Here is a 16,196-nt window from a genome sequence, read left to right on the forward strand (position 1 = left end):
GCGGATTTCTTCGCCTGGCCAGTGTTCCAAACCAGTCGCCATTTGTGTCTACCTACAACTAGCGCTGCATGTGGCAGGTGACTGAAACTCTGCACAGTTGTCAACAGCACGTATTAGAATTACCTTGCACTACTAATTTCTCTATAGGAAGATTGGCCTTGTAACCTCAATGTGAGTACCCAGTGTACCAAATAGTAGAGGGTAAGTCAAAAAGCGGTAAATTTTGGAATGGAGGCTAATGTGTTGTAACTGCGACCAGGACAGTCGCGGAGTAGCAATGACGGAAAGCGCTGCGGGGCACACGGAGAGGCCCGCGAACAGCAACACAACAGGAGGGGACGGATACGATCAACGAAGGACAGAACAAATACAACAAGACCGAACAACAGAGTCACAAGGAAACAAACGCGTCCACTCATACACAGAACAAGGAAGTAAGCTGTCTAGCGCGAAGCGAAGTGTAAACCGCAAGATTAGACTGGCTGGTTTTTTTTTTTTTTTTTTCCTTTATTGAATTTCAATTACCCCCGAAGGGGGCGGGCTGGCAGCAGCTTAGTATGCCGCTCTTCAGCCTACAGACTTTGTTAGAAAGATGGAGAGAATAAATAATAAAAACAGGCGATAAAATCGGAGACTTAAAAGAGAAACATGGCGAAAAGAAATCGTGGAACTTAAAACAAAGAACAGAGGGATGATGACGCTTTTTTTTTTTTTTTTTTTTTTTTGCTGGCTGGGGGCTAGGCAGGCGCTTAAGTACGCTATCGGGGGCGCTGCTAGTAGCCGGTGCAACCACGTGTTCCACTGTGGCGCCCTCCCTCACACTAAAGGCGGGCCAGCAGGCGCGCGCCGCCACCGCTTACGGCGCTATGGTGCAGAGACCTCTACGGGTCTTCGACGTCCATGACGTATGGCGCGGATTCAAATTCCGCGGCGCTCAGTACCAGCTAATGCATCAACACAATTTAAAATTATTTTACACATATTTATGTCAATTTACAGTACAGAGAATGCCATGCAGCTTGTAACAATGGAACTTTAAATTCACTTTCAGTGTGCACTGAACAGTCGAAGGATACAACTATTGACAGACTGTGTGGCGTCGAACAGAGCACTTTTGGCTTCTTGAGAAAGCATTTCGCACAGCCTCAACATTGTCTCCCATATGTATTTGGAGTATCCCTGCAGACTGCTTCTTCAATGTAGAACCCGTGGCTTCAGAACTACGGACACAGGTGCTGATTTCATCCCCAAAAAAACACGATCACTCTGACCGGTGTTAAAATGACGCCTCCATACATGCATTCGTGTAATAGGATTTTGCCATAATGGCATGCTGCACCCAGTTCCATTGTTCCATTTTTACTCTTTAATGTGAGCAGCATTCTACACTGACCAGCCAGAACATTGTGGCCACCTACCTGACAGCCGGTACGTCCGCCTGTGGCGCGGGTAACAGCTGAGATGCGTCGTGGCATGGAAGCTATGGCGCCTTGGAAGATCGCTGGAGGGAGTTTGCACCACATCTGCACACGCCAGTCACGTAATTGCCGTAAATTCCGGGGAGGTGACGATGAACTCTGACACCACATTCCATGACATCCCACATGTGTTCAATGGGGTTCATAGCTGGCGAGTTGGAGACCAGCACATCAACTGCATCCCGTAACCGTGTTCCCTAAACCACTCCATCACACTTTTTGCTTTGTGACGTGGCGCATTGTCTTGTTGAAAAATGCCATTGTCGTCGGCAAACATGATTGTCATAAAGGGATGTACATGGTCTGCAACCAGTATACAAGACTCTTAGTCCTCATGGTGCCTTACCAGAGCCCACTGGACACATGGATGCCCACATGAATGCTACAGAAGCATAATGAGGACGCTGCCAGATTCTCTCCATCACGAAGTATGGGTGTCAAGGAGCTGTTGACCTGGAAGACGACGGAATCGTCCCATCCCATCGGCGTGATAAAGAAGGTATGGGAACTCATCAGACCGTACAGTGCTCGGCCACTGCGCCAACGTCCAGTGCTGATGGTGACGCGCCCATTTGAGTCTTAGTTGCCGATGTCGTGGTATTACCACTGGCACATGCACGGGTCGTCGGCTGCAGAGGCCCATTGATAGGAGTGTTCGGTGCACTGTGTGTTGAGACACAGCTGTACTCTGCCCTGCATTACAGTCTGATGTTGGATCCACCACAGTTCGCCACCTGTCCTGTTTTTACCAGTCTGTCCAGCCTATGACGTCCGACATCTGTAGTGAGTGGTGGTCCCACAACCGCATGACGTGTGGACGAGGTTTCACTTCGCTGCGCGTTGAAGTCAGCCACTACAGCACTCCTCAAACGCCCGAAAAGTCGTGCAGTTTACGAAATGTTCGTGCTGAGCCTCCAGGCCATCAAAATCTGCCCTCGGTCAAAGTCAGGTAGATAGCATCCCTCCCCATTCTACAGGTGGGCAGCACGATTACTGACACCACATGCACCGTGCGTATGTCTGACGAGCAATCGCTCCTCGCCTGGGTGGCGTTATATAGGTAGTAGGTCCGTGGTCATAATGTTCTGGCTGATCAATGTATACGTCATTCGGCGGCCACCTACCTTGCAGCACTGCTGCAACACATCCCAAAATTTACCATTATTTTGAATAACACTGTATGTGAGAGACAGACACTGCTTGAGGCTAGCATTAGATAGCATTCTGTAGGGTCTGGGGACGAGTACTCACACTCATGTAGACTTGTAAATTTGGAAGATGACCCTCATACCTGAGTAGCAAGTACTACTTGCGGAACGTACACATCTTGCAGTTTGGTGGTAAGTAACTTCCGCTAGAGGCTGGGATACCAGTACTCGCTCATGTTCAAACCTGAAAGGTCACAGTCGTACGTGAGTAGTATAGTATTATTAGTGAGAATAACCTATGTTCCACTCAGACACTCACGCTGGCGGAGAATTTTATCAACAATTTATGGACTGGAAAAAAATCACTGTTCATCTACCCCGATGAGCAATCCATGCAGATGGGGCCCCTGCAGTGGCGTAACACAGCAGGGCGAGGGGCTTCAGCACCTGCTGGAGGTGCACGTCTATGCCTTGGTGATGTCACTTGAAGTTGTCATGAACACCTTAGAGTAGACAGACATACTGCAATATAAACACTCGAGACAAATAAAGAATGTAAATCTTAGATCACAAGTTGAATTCGGTGTATTTGTATGCTGCATGATGTATTTGAAACTATGAGTTATTTATTGGATCTGTCTTCACAACTGATATAAATAGTTGAAGCAATACAGCAGATTGTCGTTGAGGACCTGTTCATCATTTAGTAGCTGGAAATAGCGAGACGCTCTCTTACAGGATCACCCAGCCAGGAGAAGAAGTCGAGAAGAACAACTTTACACTTGGCCGTGGTATAGAGTGGCCAGAAAGCTAGAAATAACTTTGAACTTGGCCGTGGTATAGCCTGACCGTTAGAACAAAACAGACAGGCGACTGTGTTTGTAGAACAGCAGTGGAAGGTAACTCGGACCACATCAGACTGACAGATCCGCTACGCACTGTTCGCTGGTCACGGTGTTACAGGCAAGTAGCCGTACTCACACGCGAAATGGAAACACTGCAGCAGCAAGCGCAGGTTGCTGACACACGGCGCTCTCGCCCAGGTAGCAGGTGTCTCCTGCCAGAGTCTGGAGCAGCAGTACTCACGCTTGTTCATGCAGGCCCTGTAGAAGTCGCGCGCCAGCTGCAGGCTCCGTGGGACGACAGCTTCGGTCGGCTCCTCTTCTATGGCGTTGCGCAGCTTCTCCAGCAGGTGGTCGGTGAGAGCCGAGATGGTGTCCACCGACGACTTGTCGTCCGGGATGTTGGTGGTGCGCGCGTAGTTGCCGCACGCGTACTGGTAGAAGTCGTCGCAGGGGGCCGCCGACGGGTCCAGCTTGCTCAGCACCTCAGACGCTGTCCGGGCAAACACCACACCAGGAATCACTCACTGACCTTGCAGGCAGAACTCCTGACTGGAGCAGTGATAGTTCTAAAGATGGCCATTTCCCTGAGGGGAAACATACGACATGTAAATATTACACTATTTAATAATTAGTGAAGTGTCTTTATGCCTGTTCTACATTGTATCAAAATACTCACTGGTACTTTACATGTCTGTATCGTAACCACAGGTAAGGCCTTAATTTGCACTGCTAGTCCTGTTCATGGAACATTATCATTTCACAGTTGCCTTCGTCTGTGGAGATTGCTTGGACACACACCAAAAAAGTTTCTGTGGCATGTATGAGGGTGTGGTGAAAAGTAATACCTCAGAATTTCTTACATGAAAACCGTTAAAGCTTTTTAAATTAAACAAACGTTACTGGCATTCTACATCTCTGTTCTTCATGTCTGCGTACTTGAAGCCCTCTGTCGCTAGAGGTCTCCAAGCCGTAGCGTGCAACATGGCGGTGTGTGATGTAACTACGCAGGTGCGTGAGGAACAGAGTGCAGTAATCGATTTCCGAATTCTAGCAGTTCGTCCACGTTCCTTCAGGTCGTCCACACGTGCAGCACCCTCTCCTTCAGGTAGTCAGTGTCAGACCACATAAGAGCACTGCGACACCTTGGGCCCACTGTCATTGGTCGTTCTCCTTACAGTCCTGTCTTGGCTCAATCAGATTTTCATCTGCTTCCAAAATGTAAAGGGAATGTCCTAGGACTTTATTTTGATAGTTACGAAGTGATGCAAGCAGACGTGAGGTTGTGGCTCTGTCAACAAAATCAAACATTCTACAGTGACAGAATAAACAGACTGGTCACTCATTGGGAGAAATGTCTTCATCGGGAGGATGACTAGGTTGAGAAATAAATATGTAGCACTGAAGAATAAAGGGGCTGAATGCTAATAACGCTTGCCTTGTCGAAAAGCTTTTAGAGTTTTATCTCCTGGTAAACCTTCCGGGATGTAAGGTCGTGGTCCATGAAACTCTTCAGCTCCTAACGTTTCGTCCAGAGCTGCGCTGGACATCTTCAGAGGGGTGTTTCTCCTCCGGTGAGTCTTGCCGACTGACTCACCGGAGGAGAAACACCCCTCTGAAGATGTCCAGCGCAGCTCTGGACGAAACGTTAGGAGCTGAAGAGTTTCATGGACCACGACCTTACATCCCGGAAGGTTTACCAGAAGATATGTCATCCGGTCGTGAAAGCCTTCATACTTTTAGAGTTTTCACACGAGAAATTCAAAGCATTACTTTCAACACGCACTTGTAATTCTGTATGTAGCTTTGTGATGTAATGCTGTCTTTATCTGTCACACACACACACATACACACACACACATACACACACATTCACATGCAAGCACACTCGCTACTCGCACAAAGACTTCCTCTGCTTTACATAAACACAAACTTTCTCTCTCTCTCTCTCTCTCTCTCTCTCTCTCTCTTTCACACAGACACATACACACAAACATAAATTTAAAAATTTTCTGCCCTTACACAAACACCAAATGTCCCTCTCTCTATCTCTATCTCTATCTCTATCTCTCTCTCTCTCTCTCTCTCTCTCCCTCACTCACTCACACCACACACACTCACACACACACACACACACACATACACACACACACACACACACACACACACACACACAGAGAGACTCCGAAACATGTAAACTTCGTCACCCCCACACAAACATAAACTTTGTCTCTAACTCACACACACAAACACACACACACACACACACACACACACACACACACACACACACACACACACACACAAATCTTCCTGTCCTTCACACAAACACAAGCTTTCTCTGGCTCCGTCTGTCACCCCCGCCACCCCACGTCCTCCCCCATTGCACACTCACACAAGAAATTTCCCTTCTTTCTGTCACAATGTCGCTCTCACATGCTCATTCTCCTCACAAAACATTGCATCTACTGTGTGATGAGGCCACTTTTGTAGCCAGGTACGTTCCTTGGAAAGTGTATTTCCTGTTTTTTTCTGGGCACATTTACATCTGTAGGCAGATGCTGAAGAGAGCACAAGTACCAACCTGCTTGGATGCATCCTTGTGTGAGGCAGAGGTCCTCCTGGCTCTGACTGCTGGACTGGGATACTGGCGCCTGACTGGCTCCTGCAAACATGTTCCTCCTGTACTGAACCCCCAGCGCCACCAGCAGCTACTAAACGACAACAGGCTAGCTAGTGGAAGCGTTAGCAAAGCTTAGTGCCGCCCGCTGCAAACCACAAGCTGGGTACAGGCAGCCATGCACAGGCTGCTGGCAGTGTCTGGTCTCTCCACAAGACTTGTAACGTCAGCTCCCAGGCGCAGGCAGGCGCAACAGCTGCAAGGGACTGCAAACGTGGAAGGGTCACGTAATCACACACAGGCTCAGTCCATAAATGGGAAGGAAGGTTAGGTTTCACTGCAGCATCGAATTATGGTGTAAAGAATACCAGAGCAGTTTTGCGATGACATTGAGGAGTTCCAAGCAAATGGAACACAGCATTTTATTCTTTTGGAGATATCTTCAGATGTGAAAGTAGCTTTGGGTATTCTGAAAGGGAGTGCTTTGGGACCAATATTGTTCACACTGCATGTGAATAACCTACTTACCTAGTTGATACCGTTGGAGAGCCCATGGTACTCTTTGCAGATGATGAGACTACACATAGTGAAGTTTTAGCTGTATAAAATTTGAAAGGAACTGAAGAAAGCCTGCAGAGGATCGATGGTTGGAGCAGAGATTGGCACTTGACACTGATCATCAACAGATGTAATTTATAGCATATAAATACGACGAGAACCCGTTGTTGTGTTGTTAGACGATTGCTGAACAATCACTGGAAATAGTTCCATCCATGAAGCATCCACGAATGTGTGTATGGTGCAATTTAAAGTGCAACGACCCTGTAGGTCTAATCATGTAGAGATTGGAGATGAAGCTTGAATTGGGGAGCCATGGGGAAGGAGGTCAGCCACGCCGTTTCTTAGGAGGCGTCCTGGTATTCAGCCTAAACGATTTTGTGAAACTGTAGAGACGCTAATCGTAGAGGGGAGAAAGAGAATTTGAACCAGCATGCGATTCATGTCTTAGCTCAGTTTCCAGTTCACAGAAATGTGGTAGTGTGGGATTTTACAAAGCTACTAACATGGCAGCTGCTCATAACGGTTTCATCTCAGGAATTCACCTGTCAGTGCATCCTCATTCCACAATAGCAGAGAGTGCAAGGAAACCTTGGTAACACAGCGATACAGTAAATTGCAAGGAAGACAGCAACTTCCCTGTCAAACAGCACAGAGAGCCAATACTGCAAACCATTGCTAACAAAGGGATCGCAGCCTGAGATTCCAGTGTCCGTGCATAGCCATTCCACATCACCACACTGAAGCAAAACTGCAAACATTTTCACACACAGTGATTGTAGTTGATAGCATGTAAGCCAGTGATTCTGTTCACAGTGCATATTCATTTCACAGCAGCATGAAGAGACCATTACTTTTGAATAGATTACGGGAGTGGCAGTGAGCAATGTCTTACAAATATTTACTATTAAAAACAGTCTTCATCATGATTTATTTATCAAGGTGACCGGTTTCGACCGCTACTGTGGTCATCTTCAGACCTACAAGTTGTATACAAACCTTTAATTAGAGGGTTACATACATTAAAGAAAATACATAAAGTTATAAAGCTATAAATCGATGAATTACCATTGAGTAGGAACCTCTTTCTGTTGGAGAATCACTACTAGAGAAACCAGAGCACGTCTTACTATATATAATGGAGGCCCCACCCACTTCTGACGGCATGATGTCATTACTAACCAATGAGTTATAAGTGGAATAACAATTTAAAATTTATTAGTTAAAATAACATTGTCAAGAATTAAAAATAAACACTCACAAAACTTAGCTTATTAAACAGCTATTGTCAATTAAGAAGCGTTAAAAATATTTAAATATGTAGCATAAATGAACTTCGGGTTGGCAATACATGGGTTGCCCTCTCAAGGCCTGTCAGTGAACTATTTGGAACCACTGGTTGCCATGGTGAAGTTAGACGCCGTTCCAAAGATGAGGCAGCAGGCTTCTTTCCACTGAAGTTGTTGTAAAGTCGATAGGCGAACTAGTGGTTGCCATTGTGAGGACAAACGCCAGTGCAAAGATGTGGCAGCAGGCTTCTTTCTAACGAAGTTGTTGCGAAAGTGGAATGGCGAAGACTATCACGTCAGACGATGTATTATTGAACAGCAACATGTCTTTATTGAAACGATTTTCAATGAGTAGGCTGTAATAATCCTTATCTGACATGTATACTACATGCTGCACAAATACGATACGACGTACTTGTCCATATATATGAAATATTGTCTATGAAGTTCGACGTTACAACAACTGCCTCATCTTTGAAACGGCGTCCACCATGGCAACCAGTGGTTCCAAATTGTTCCCTAACAGGCCTTGAGAGGGCAACCCATATACTGCCAAACCGAAGTTCATTTATCCTACATATTTAAATATTTTTAACGCTTCTTAATTGACAATAGCTGTTTAATAAGCTAAGTTTTGTCTGTGTTTATTTTTAATTCATGACAATGTTCCTTTAACTAAGAAATTTTAAATTGTTATTCGACTTACAACTCATTGGTTAGTAATGACATCATGCTGTCAGAGGTGGGCGGAGCCTCCATTATATTTAGTAAGACGTGCACTGGTTTCTCCAGTAGTGCTTCTCCAACAGAAAGAGGTTCCTACGCAATGGTAATTCATCGTTTTATAGCTTTATAACTTTATGTATTTTCTTTAATGTATGTGGCCCTCTAATTAAAGGTTTGTATACAACTTGTAGGTCTGAAGATGACTACAGTAGTGGTCGAAACCGGTCAGCTTGATAAATAAATCATGATCAAGACTGTTTTTAATAGTAAATGAAGAGACAGTGTTGCAAATTCTACCAGATGCAGGGATTATCAGCCAACTGCAGACAAATCAGCAAATCCGTTGTTGGTGCATATCCATTTCACAATACCATAGGTGCATTAGTGCAAACTCCTCCTAGTGCGCACACTTATTTCACAGCAGCAAAGAGAGGCACTATTGCAAACACTTGCATCCAACTGCAAGTCAGTCAGTGCATCAGAAGTACAGAAAGCAGACACAGAAGCAATATTGCTGTGTATTTTTAACGCGTCGGTTGCATGCAGTCATATAGGTGCTTGAGTATTTGTTTGTCAGTGTTCAGCCAATTCAAACAGACTTTGTGGTGTAGCTGTAGGAAACATGTGTTGATGCAGTAGCTGCACGATGCTGCACGTCTTTTGAGACGCCAACGTGGAGACAGATGCGGACAGTGTAGCAAATTATTGCGCATATTCATAACCGCACAACCTTCCCAGCTTCTAACAGGGTTTTCATTAATCAAAAAGTGTCAACAAGAAAAGGTGACTATTTTGCAGTAGTTGTGCTCAGAGCTTTCCAGAAGAGAGTAAAAACTGAACTGATTCTATACAGAATCAGATAATCTATTGAACCAATTATGTAACGAGTTAGTGATTGTAATAAATCTAAGAAACATAGGAAGCAAATGTGTTAAACAAGTATGATGACGTACAGCCAAATTATAACTTTCATAGGTTAGGGATAATCTTTTACTCTCAAAGTTCTGCCTCAGAGACGCCCTCCCAGATGAGAAACAAAGCTTCTGTAGATGGTGAGGTCACCAGAGGTTAAGAACTGCTGTAGGAGAATGGAGTAGATAAATGGACTCGAAATTTTTACGGAAAACTGATCATTGAGAATGTGCAGAGTAGTTAAATTATATTGTCCAGATGCGGATTCTGACCCTAATTTTTCCAAACAGTAGTTCCACATGTTAGCCACTGAGGCGACTAGTCGGCGTTAAGCCATGATGCAATGACATTCTGGTCAATGACGTTGTCCACATGTGCCCTCATCGACACTCTGTAAGGCAATGGGAAGTTCCTGGAGGAGGGTCCTTCCAATAGGGTCTCTTGCTCTTGCATGCACATGCAGAGCCTGGTGTTATGGCACTGAACAGACAGGGGTAGGAAATTAGAAAATTTTATTACAACTCATAAAAATTACCACAGGAAAATTAGGTCATGCCACAGGCAGAGGCGGAATCAAGAAGTACGCCAGTATGTCCCAAATGGGTTAGACAGTCAACACGTTACCACACCGGTGCTGAGTGGGAATACGCATACAGTGGAAAGAAGACTGCGAAAGAAAACTAAATGCAGTAAAACGAGCATATTCGCTAGGTCGTAAGGCATGGTGCACGGAAACCTGTCATTTATATGACAGTATAGAGAAATTAACAGACACAGAAATTAACAGCCTGTTAAAGGAATACAGCAGAATAAGGAGGAAACAAGTGGTCATTACGAACCGAGACTGGCATCATAGCCTCACACTAGCTTCCTTTAAATACTCCAACATTCCAACTCTCGTCATTAGTTGATCATTGGGATCAATCGAATTCACAATAATAACACATGAGTCCATGATCACTGTACTGTAGTGAATCTGTGTCCTATAAACTACAGCACAGTCTATAAATTAGCCGACAACGCACTTGAGGCGATGGTGTTCGCCTGGTGAACTTCGGGCTGCCCGCCACCTGCCGTCTACTGATGGAGAAACTGACTGTCTCCTCACAACACCACACCACAGGGTGCTGCCAGCACCGAACTCCAACATCGAAGCCAGCAACAGGTCCTCTTGGGATCCATATTCCTCTTCATCTCAGAGGCATCTGAGGGTGTTCAAACGTACCATGAGCGGTCTAAGGCGCTGCAGTCATGGACTGTGCGGCTGATACCGGCGGAGGTTCGAGTCCTCCCTTGGGCCTGGGTGTGTGTGTTTGTCCTTAGGATAATTTAGGTTAAGTAGTGTGTAAGCTTAGGGACTGATGACCTTAGCAGTTAAGTCCCATAATGTTTCACACACATTTTTGAACAAATGTACCAGGTGTTAGGGAGGGGATCAACCGACCACACGACTACTGACACGGGCACATCGCGGATTGGTCATCAAGGATCATCGTAGAATTCAGAGTGGGACGGAGAATACTTCAGCAGCCGAAGCGAGACCACTCCACGCTGGGCGACGACCTTCCCTGTTCGCCAGCAGCCTGCCGTGGCGCCAGGCTCCCTAACACCTTCTCCTGGGCGAGCAACCACTGCGCTGACTGGGCAGACGTCAGTCAGAATCCACGACGGAGCTGAATGAGGGGTAGCCGAGGCTAGCGCAGAGAAACAACTACTTGCAAAAACTGTGAACTCTAATAATATTTTATTAGAGTAGAAGGTGCATCACAGATTTCCAACAGCTGACCTGACTTCACACACAAGTGTCTGTGCTCGGCCTCAGTGCAGTGGGAAGAATTACTGATAAACACCCCTGTGCACGCTGAATGTGCTTCATTAGTCTAATCCTTCCTTTGGGCTCCCTGTGTGTATGATAAATAAAGCTGGTTCTGGCCACTGTCAGTGCACTTTTGTTGGGGAATTGCCGTCGATCTTCGAGTGTCTGCAGTAAAGGTGTTTCAACATGTCATTGTCTGTCTTACTTTGATTAAAAATACCAGTGTCCATTTGTGCAACTCTTTTTTGTATATGTTCAATAGCCTCATTAAGCGATCTTTGCTGTGGTAATTATTAAGAATGATGATCACACAAGAATTTCATCGGAACCCCGACAATATATAGATGTCAACTAAAGTTTTTCTGAAAAGGAACGAAGGAAAATTAAAGTTTATCATACCACTGACATCATGGTGATTACAGATAGTGCTCAAGTTAGTATTGTTTCAACGAGGGGACACAAAATCAGTCATGTTCGTTCAAGAGGACCAACGTGGCATTTACTTGGAGCGATTTAGGGGCATGACAGAAAACATAAACCAGTATGGGTACACTCAGATTTGAACTGTCATCCTACCGAATGCGAGTTCATTGTGTTAAGAACTGTGCCACCTTATTAGGGGCATTTTTTCTAGGATGTTGGTTGTGGTGGCGATGTTGACTTGTAGGGGAGCCCGCTGTCAGGGTTAAGTTTGAAAGACCCAGTTTGGCAGTGACTTTGCCCAGTCAACAAATCTGATTGTGTGATACTGTTGTAGTTTGCAGTTTGAAGAGTGGTTCAGTGCAGCTTTCCACGACAGTTTATCCTGAGAAAGTCTCCTCATTTTAACACCGAAATTTCTTGCCATTACCAGACTGTATATTCTTTGGTGAGTACCAACTATTCCCTTCTTCTAGTCATGTCGTGCCATTAATTTCTTTCCCCCCAATTAATTTCAATACCTTCTAAATAGCAACTCATTTACCCAACTAATTTTCAACATTCTTTCACAGAACCGTATCATTCTGAGTGATCTGTTTATCACCACATTTCTCTTCCATATATTGGTAACCTCCAGATAAATACATTCAGAAAATATTTCCTCACATTTAAATTTATGTCACATGTTAACAAATATATCTGTTTTTTAAAGCGCTTTTCTTGCTATTGCCTGTCTATATTTTATATCCTCTCTATTCTCTACTTTGGCTATTATCATTTTACGGCCATAATAGCGAAACTCCTCTGCTACTTTTGGTGTCTCATTTTCTGATCTATTTTCCTCAGCATCGCCGTATTGAGTTCGACTTCGTTTGTAGTTAGAGTACTTCTACGTATCTACATCTGCATCTGCACCTACATCTAGGGGTAGAGTCTTAGTTATGCCATATTTTTTATACATACGGAATTTTTGCCTGTGAATCGTGTGTGCTGTTTTGATTACTTCAAAAGTTAAAGTAAGTGGTTGGTATCAGAGGTTTGATTTTTCCAAATTTACAATAAATGTATGGGGCATGTGATGTTTTAATGAAATTTTGTATGGTTCTTATACAGTTTAAGGATATTTGCCAGAAGATTTAAAGATTTTGTTAAGTTCTGGACAACGCATAGGAATACCAAAGTGGGGAATGGGTCCTTATAACTCTAGCCAGAGGAGGTCCTGACAGAGAATTCGCTATCGTACTCCCGTGTTAAGACCACCACCAGCAGCAGCAGCAGCTGAAGCACACGCAGAGGTTTGTTTAGGCTTGTTTTAGTTTTGTGACCATACTGGGCTGGTGCTGCCACTTGGCAAAGAGGACGCCCAGCGAGACGGCGAGAGCGACGGCTGCCAGCAGCGTGGTCGCCGCCACCAGCGCCAGCCTGCGCTCCATGGGGGTGCAGTCGCGGCAGCACGCGGGCCCCCTGCAACAGGCGGAGCAGAGCGGCTCAGTCAGCACCGCGGCGCAGCACGACCGCCTGCCTGCCTTGGTTTACCACCGAAATGGAACATGGCTGTGGAATATCTTTCTAGGATGTTTTCGTCATGCGTAGAGTTGTAACAGTAAAGGCTAAAGCGTTTAGAGGGAATTGCCCAAAACTTGAACCCCATTTTGTTTCTGACATAAAAATATTAATAATTTTTTTTAAGTGTGTAATACTAACTTTACTATGTTACGCACCATTTACGTTTAACCCATAGAAAATATAATTAAAATTTACTATGAAAATTATTTTCAAGAACCTTACACTTGGCGGTTTGAGAGATAGTTGCCAAAATTGGACCGTTTGCAAAAAATGAGGAAAATAACACTAAACAAAATTAGAAATATGTATTAAAAGACAGAAAATGTAATCTATTTTCGCTGTATAAATCTGATATAACAACTGCAGCGTTTAGTTTTAAAAATGATACAGAATATATTAAGAAAAGGTATAGAAATTACATATGAGCACTTAGTCGTTTAGCGACAAAAAATGCAGATGTGTACGTTCTTTTCAGCTCCATCACAGTCCACATAGTTTGACAGCGAGCACTTAACGCACATGACCGAAATTTAACCCTTAGGTTCCTATGAAAATTTCCTGTCCTCAAACGTACGATAACCATTTTTTTTTTTTTTTTTTTTTTGAGGAAGATACTAGTCGGAGAGGATTGAGTTCAGATGTCCCAGAGGACATGTTGTTTTCATTTTAAGTGTTCGAATTTTTAGTATTTTTCCCGAAACTTAGACGCTATTTTTATGGACTTGTCTTGGAAGTACTACTGATGATCCGTCTCTGGCCATGAGTACCTTAGCGTGCTTGCTGTTCAACTGCCTTGGCTTTTTCAGCTATTGTTAGCTCCCACCAAGTTGACTTAATAAGGTAGTAAGGTAGTTGCGATGACTATGAAGCCGCAAGGCTTTTCTCTCGTATTCAGGATACTTTTTTTGATTTTTGGAATGGGAATGCAGTTAAGTTGGGTTATCTTACAAGATTTGGAACCCAGAGGATCTTTTAGGTATCTGGTTTGGTAGGTGAGTAGGTATCATTTCAATCTGCTCATTTTTATCTTAATAGTTATTGTCCTCTACATAACAAAGACCTGTAAACGACTGAGGTAGGTAATCTGAAAATAGTCGTAAATGAGTTAAGTGTAGTTGGCACATTACATGTCCACGTTTCCAACTCTCTATAGCTGAAAGAACCTCTTCCCTGATACTGTGAGGTCATTTGGAACTGGCTACTGAAGTCATTTAACTGAGGTTTCAACAAAGATATATTCTAGTCTCCTTTGCATCACACTAACACAGCGCTAATATTTCAGTAGAAATGTCTCCCTTCTTCAGCTTCTGTCATAATCCAGAATCAGAATCATGTTCACAGTTATATAAATTCTATCAGTTTGGCTAATGGAAATTAATGTAGCTCGCTTAAAATTGGGAACTTTAATGTTCCACCCACGATGTGGTTTTTGAATATGGGCAGCACATTAAAATTTGCTAAACCAGAATGGATGAGGCAAATAATTGTCTAATGTTCACATGGAATTCCAGTTTTATGCAATGTGAACGAAGTGTGCTCACAGTTCCCTCTTGTGTTTCTCCACACATCATGAGGCCGTAACCAACAGACACTAACATGCTGCCTGACTGCAACACACAGTTCTTCTACGCGCTGCTGCGTCTGCTTGTATACGTCCCCCAGTGCAAACGGCAAATGAAACACCCATTATAGTTCAGTAACACTTCATCACCAAACACGTCCATTGCTGCTTGTTGCATACACAATAATAATCAACTCCTAAATTAACATCAATTGCCAGCTTCAGCAAAATCAGAAAATTCACAGAAAACCTCTCACCCTGACTCAAAAATTCGATACACACCTGTCTGTTAGCTTCAAAACTCCTTCCAAAGAAAGCCCGCTTCACCTTTGTCCACTGTAAGCCATGAAGCTACATTTTCATACTTCTAAAATGCACCTCACTCAACACAAATCCAGTGTTATACATATCAAGAACAGGCGAAAAAATAAGTCCATTAACATCAATTTTCAGCACTGGACTCACCAAAGAAATTACACTTTCCTGCCTCTCTTCAAGCAAAAGCAACATCACATCTTCAAAACCCAACACACTCAATTGTTCATAGCTAGTATTCATTATATTTCCAGTATACAATCAGCTGCTGACTGCAATTGTCGGTCATGTATCGGTGGGCACCATGTACAAACATTGTTCCTTGGATTAACTGATTGCACCTCCATAATCTGCACTCCTGAATCTCTGTCATACCTATAAACGTCTCTGTTATTACCTCTGATACGTATGTAGTTACCAAATGTCCACCATTCCAGTTGTTCCTGTCTTTTCCATAATCACTATTCACACTGCAATCCCATATTTCATCCCAATGTCTTCATCTGCCATTGCCTTACCTGTCATGTTGGGAATCAGGTAAATCATGATCGTAATTTCTACTCCATAGTGACCAAAGGTATAGATAAATAAACTGATTGTTGTTCCTACCACAATTTATCGTCACTGTCACACTCCAACTTCTGTAGCACACTTTGGAAGCCCTCCAAGTCATCATCCACAAGACCAAGAAGAAGAATTTGACATAAATGTTAAAGGAGTTTCAGAAGGACTGTAAAGATACTATGACGCATGTATGGAAAATAAGTACGGATTTGGAAGAAAACACATAAAAACATTTTTTCCAACCAAAATTTATTTTGAGAGGAAAGAGCTTTTCTTAAACTATTTTTCTACATAGCTACCACATTTCTTCAAACATCTATCATAGCGGGAAACTAACTTTTCTATGCCTCCCTCATAGAAAGATACTGCCAGTGAAGACAT

General features: G+C 43.8%; 1 protein-coding gene across 3 annotated transcripts in view; it reads right to left on the minus strand.

Annotated features, from left to right (window-relative positions):
* The window catches only part of LOC126108531 (neprilysin-2-like), a 247,419-nt gene that overhangs the window by 127,853 nt on the left and 103,370 nt on the right, over positions 1 to 16,196 (minus strand). Inside the window, exons 3-5 of one of the 3 annotated variants that reach the window (XM_049913809.1) lie at positions 13,140 to 13,273; positions 6,053 to 6,133; positions 3,713 to 3,961 (exon numbers count right to left, since the gene is read on the minus strand). In XM_049913809.1, the coding sequence (XP_049769766.1) occupies positions 3,713 to 3,961; positions 6,053 to 6,133; positions 13,140 to 13,273 (464 nt within the window). The remainder of the gene's footprint in view (positions 1 to 3,712; positions 3,962 to 6,052; positions 6,134 to 13,139; positions 13,274 to 16,196) is intronic. The other 2 variants (XM_049913810.1, XM_049913811.1) reach the window with 2 other exon arrangements.

This window comes from Schistocerca cancellata, chromosome 11, assembly GCF_023864275.1.
Source record: "Schistocerca cancellata isolate TAMUIC-IGC-003103 chromosome 11, iqSchCanc2.1, whole genome shotgun sequence".
NCBI classification, from domain to species: domain Eukaryota; kingdom Metazoa; phylum Arthropoda; class Insecta; order Orthoptera; family Acrididae; genus Schistocerca; species Schistocerca cancellata.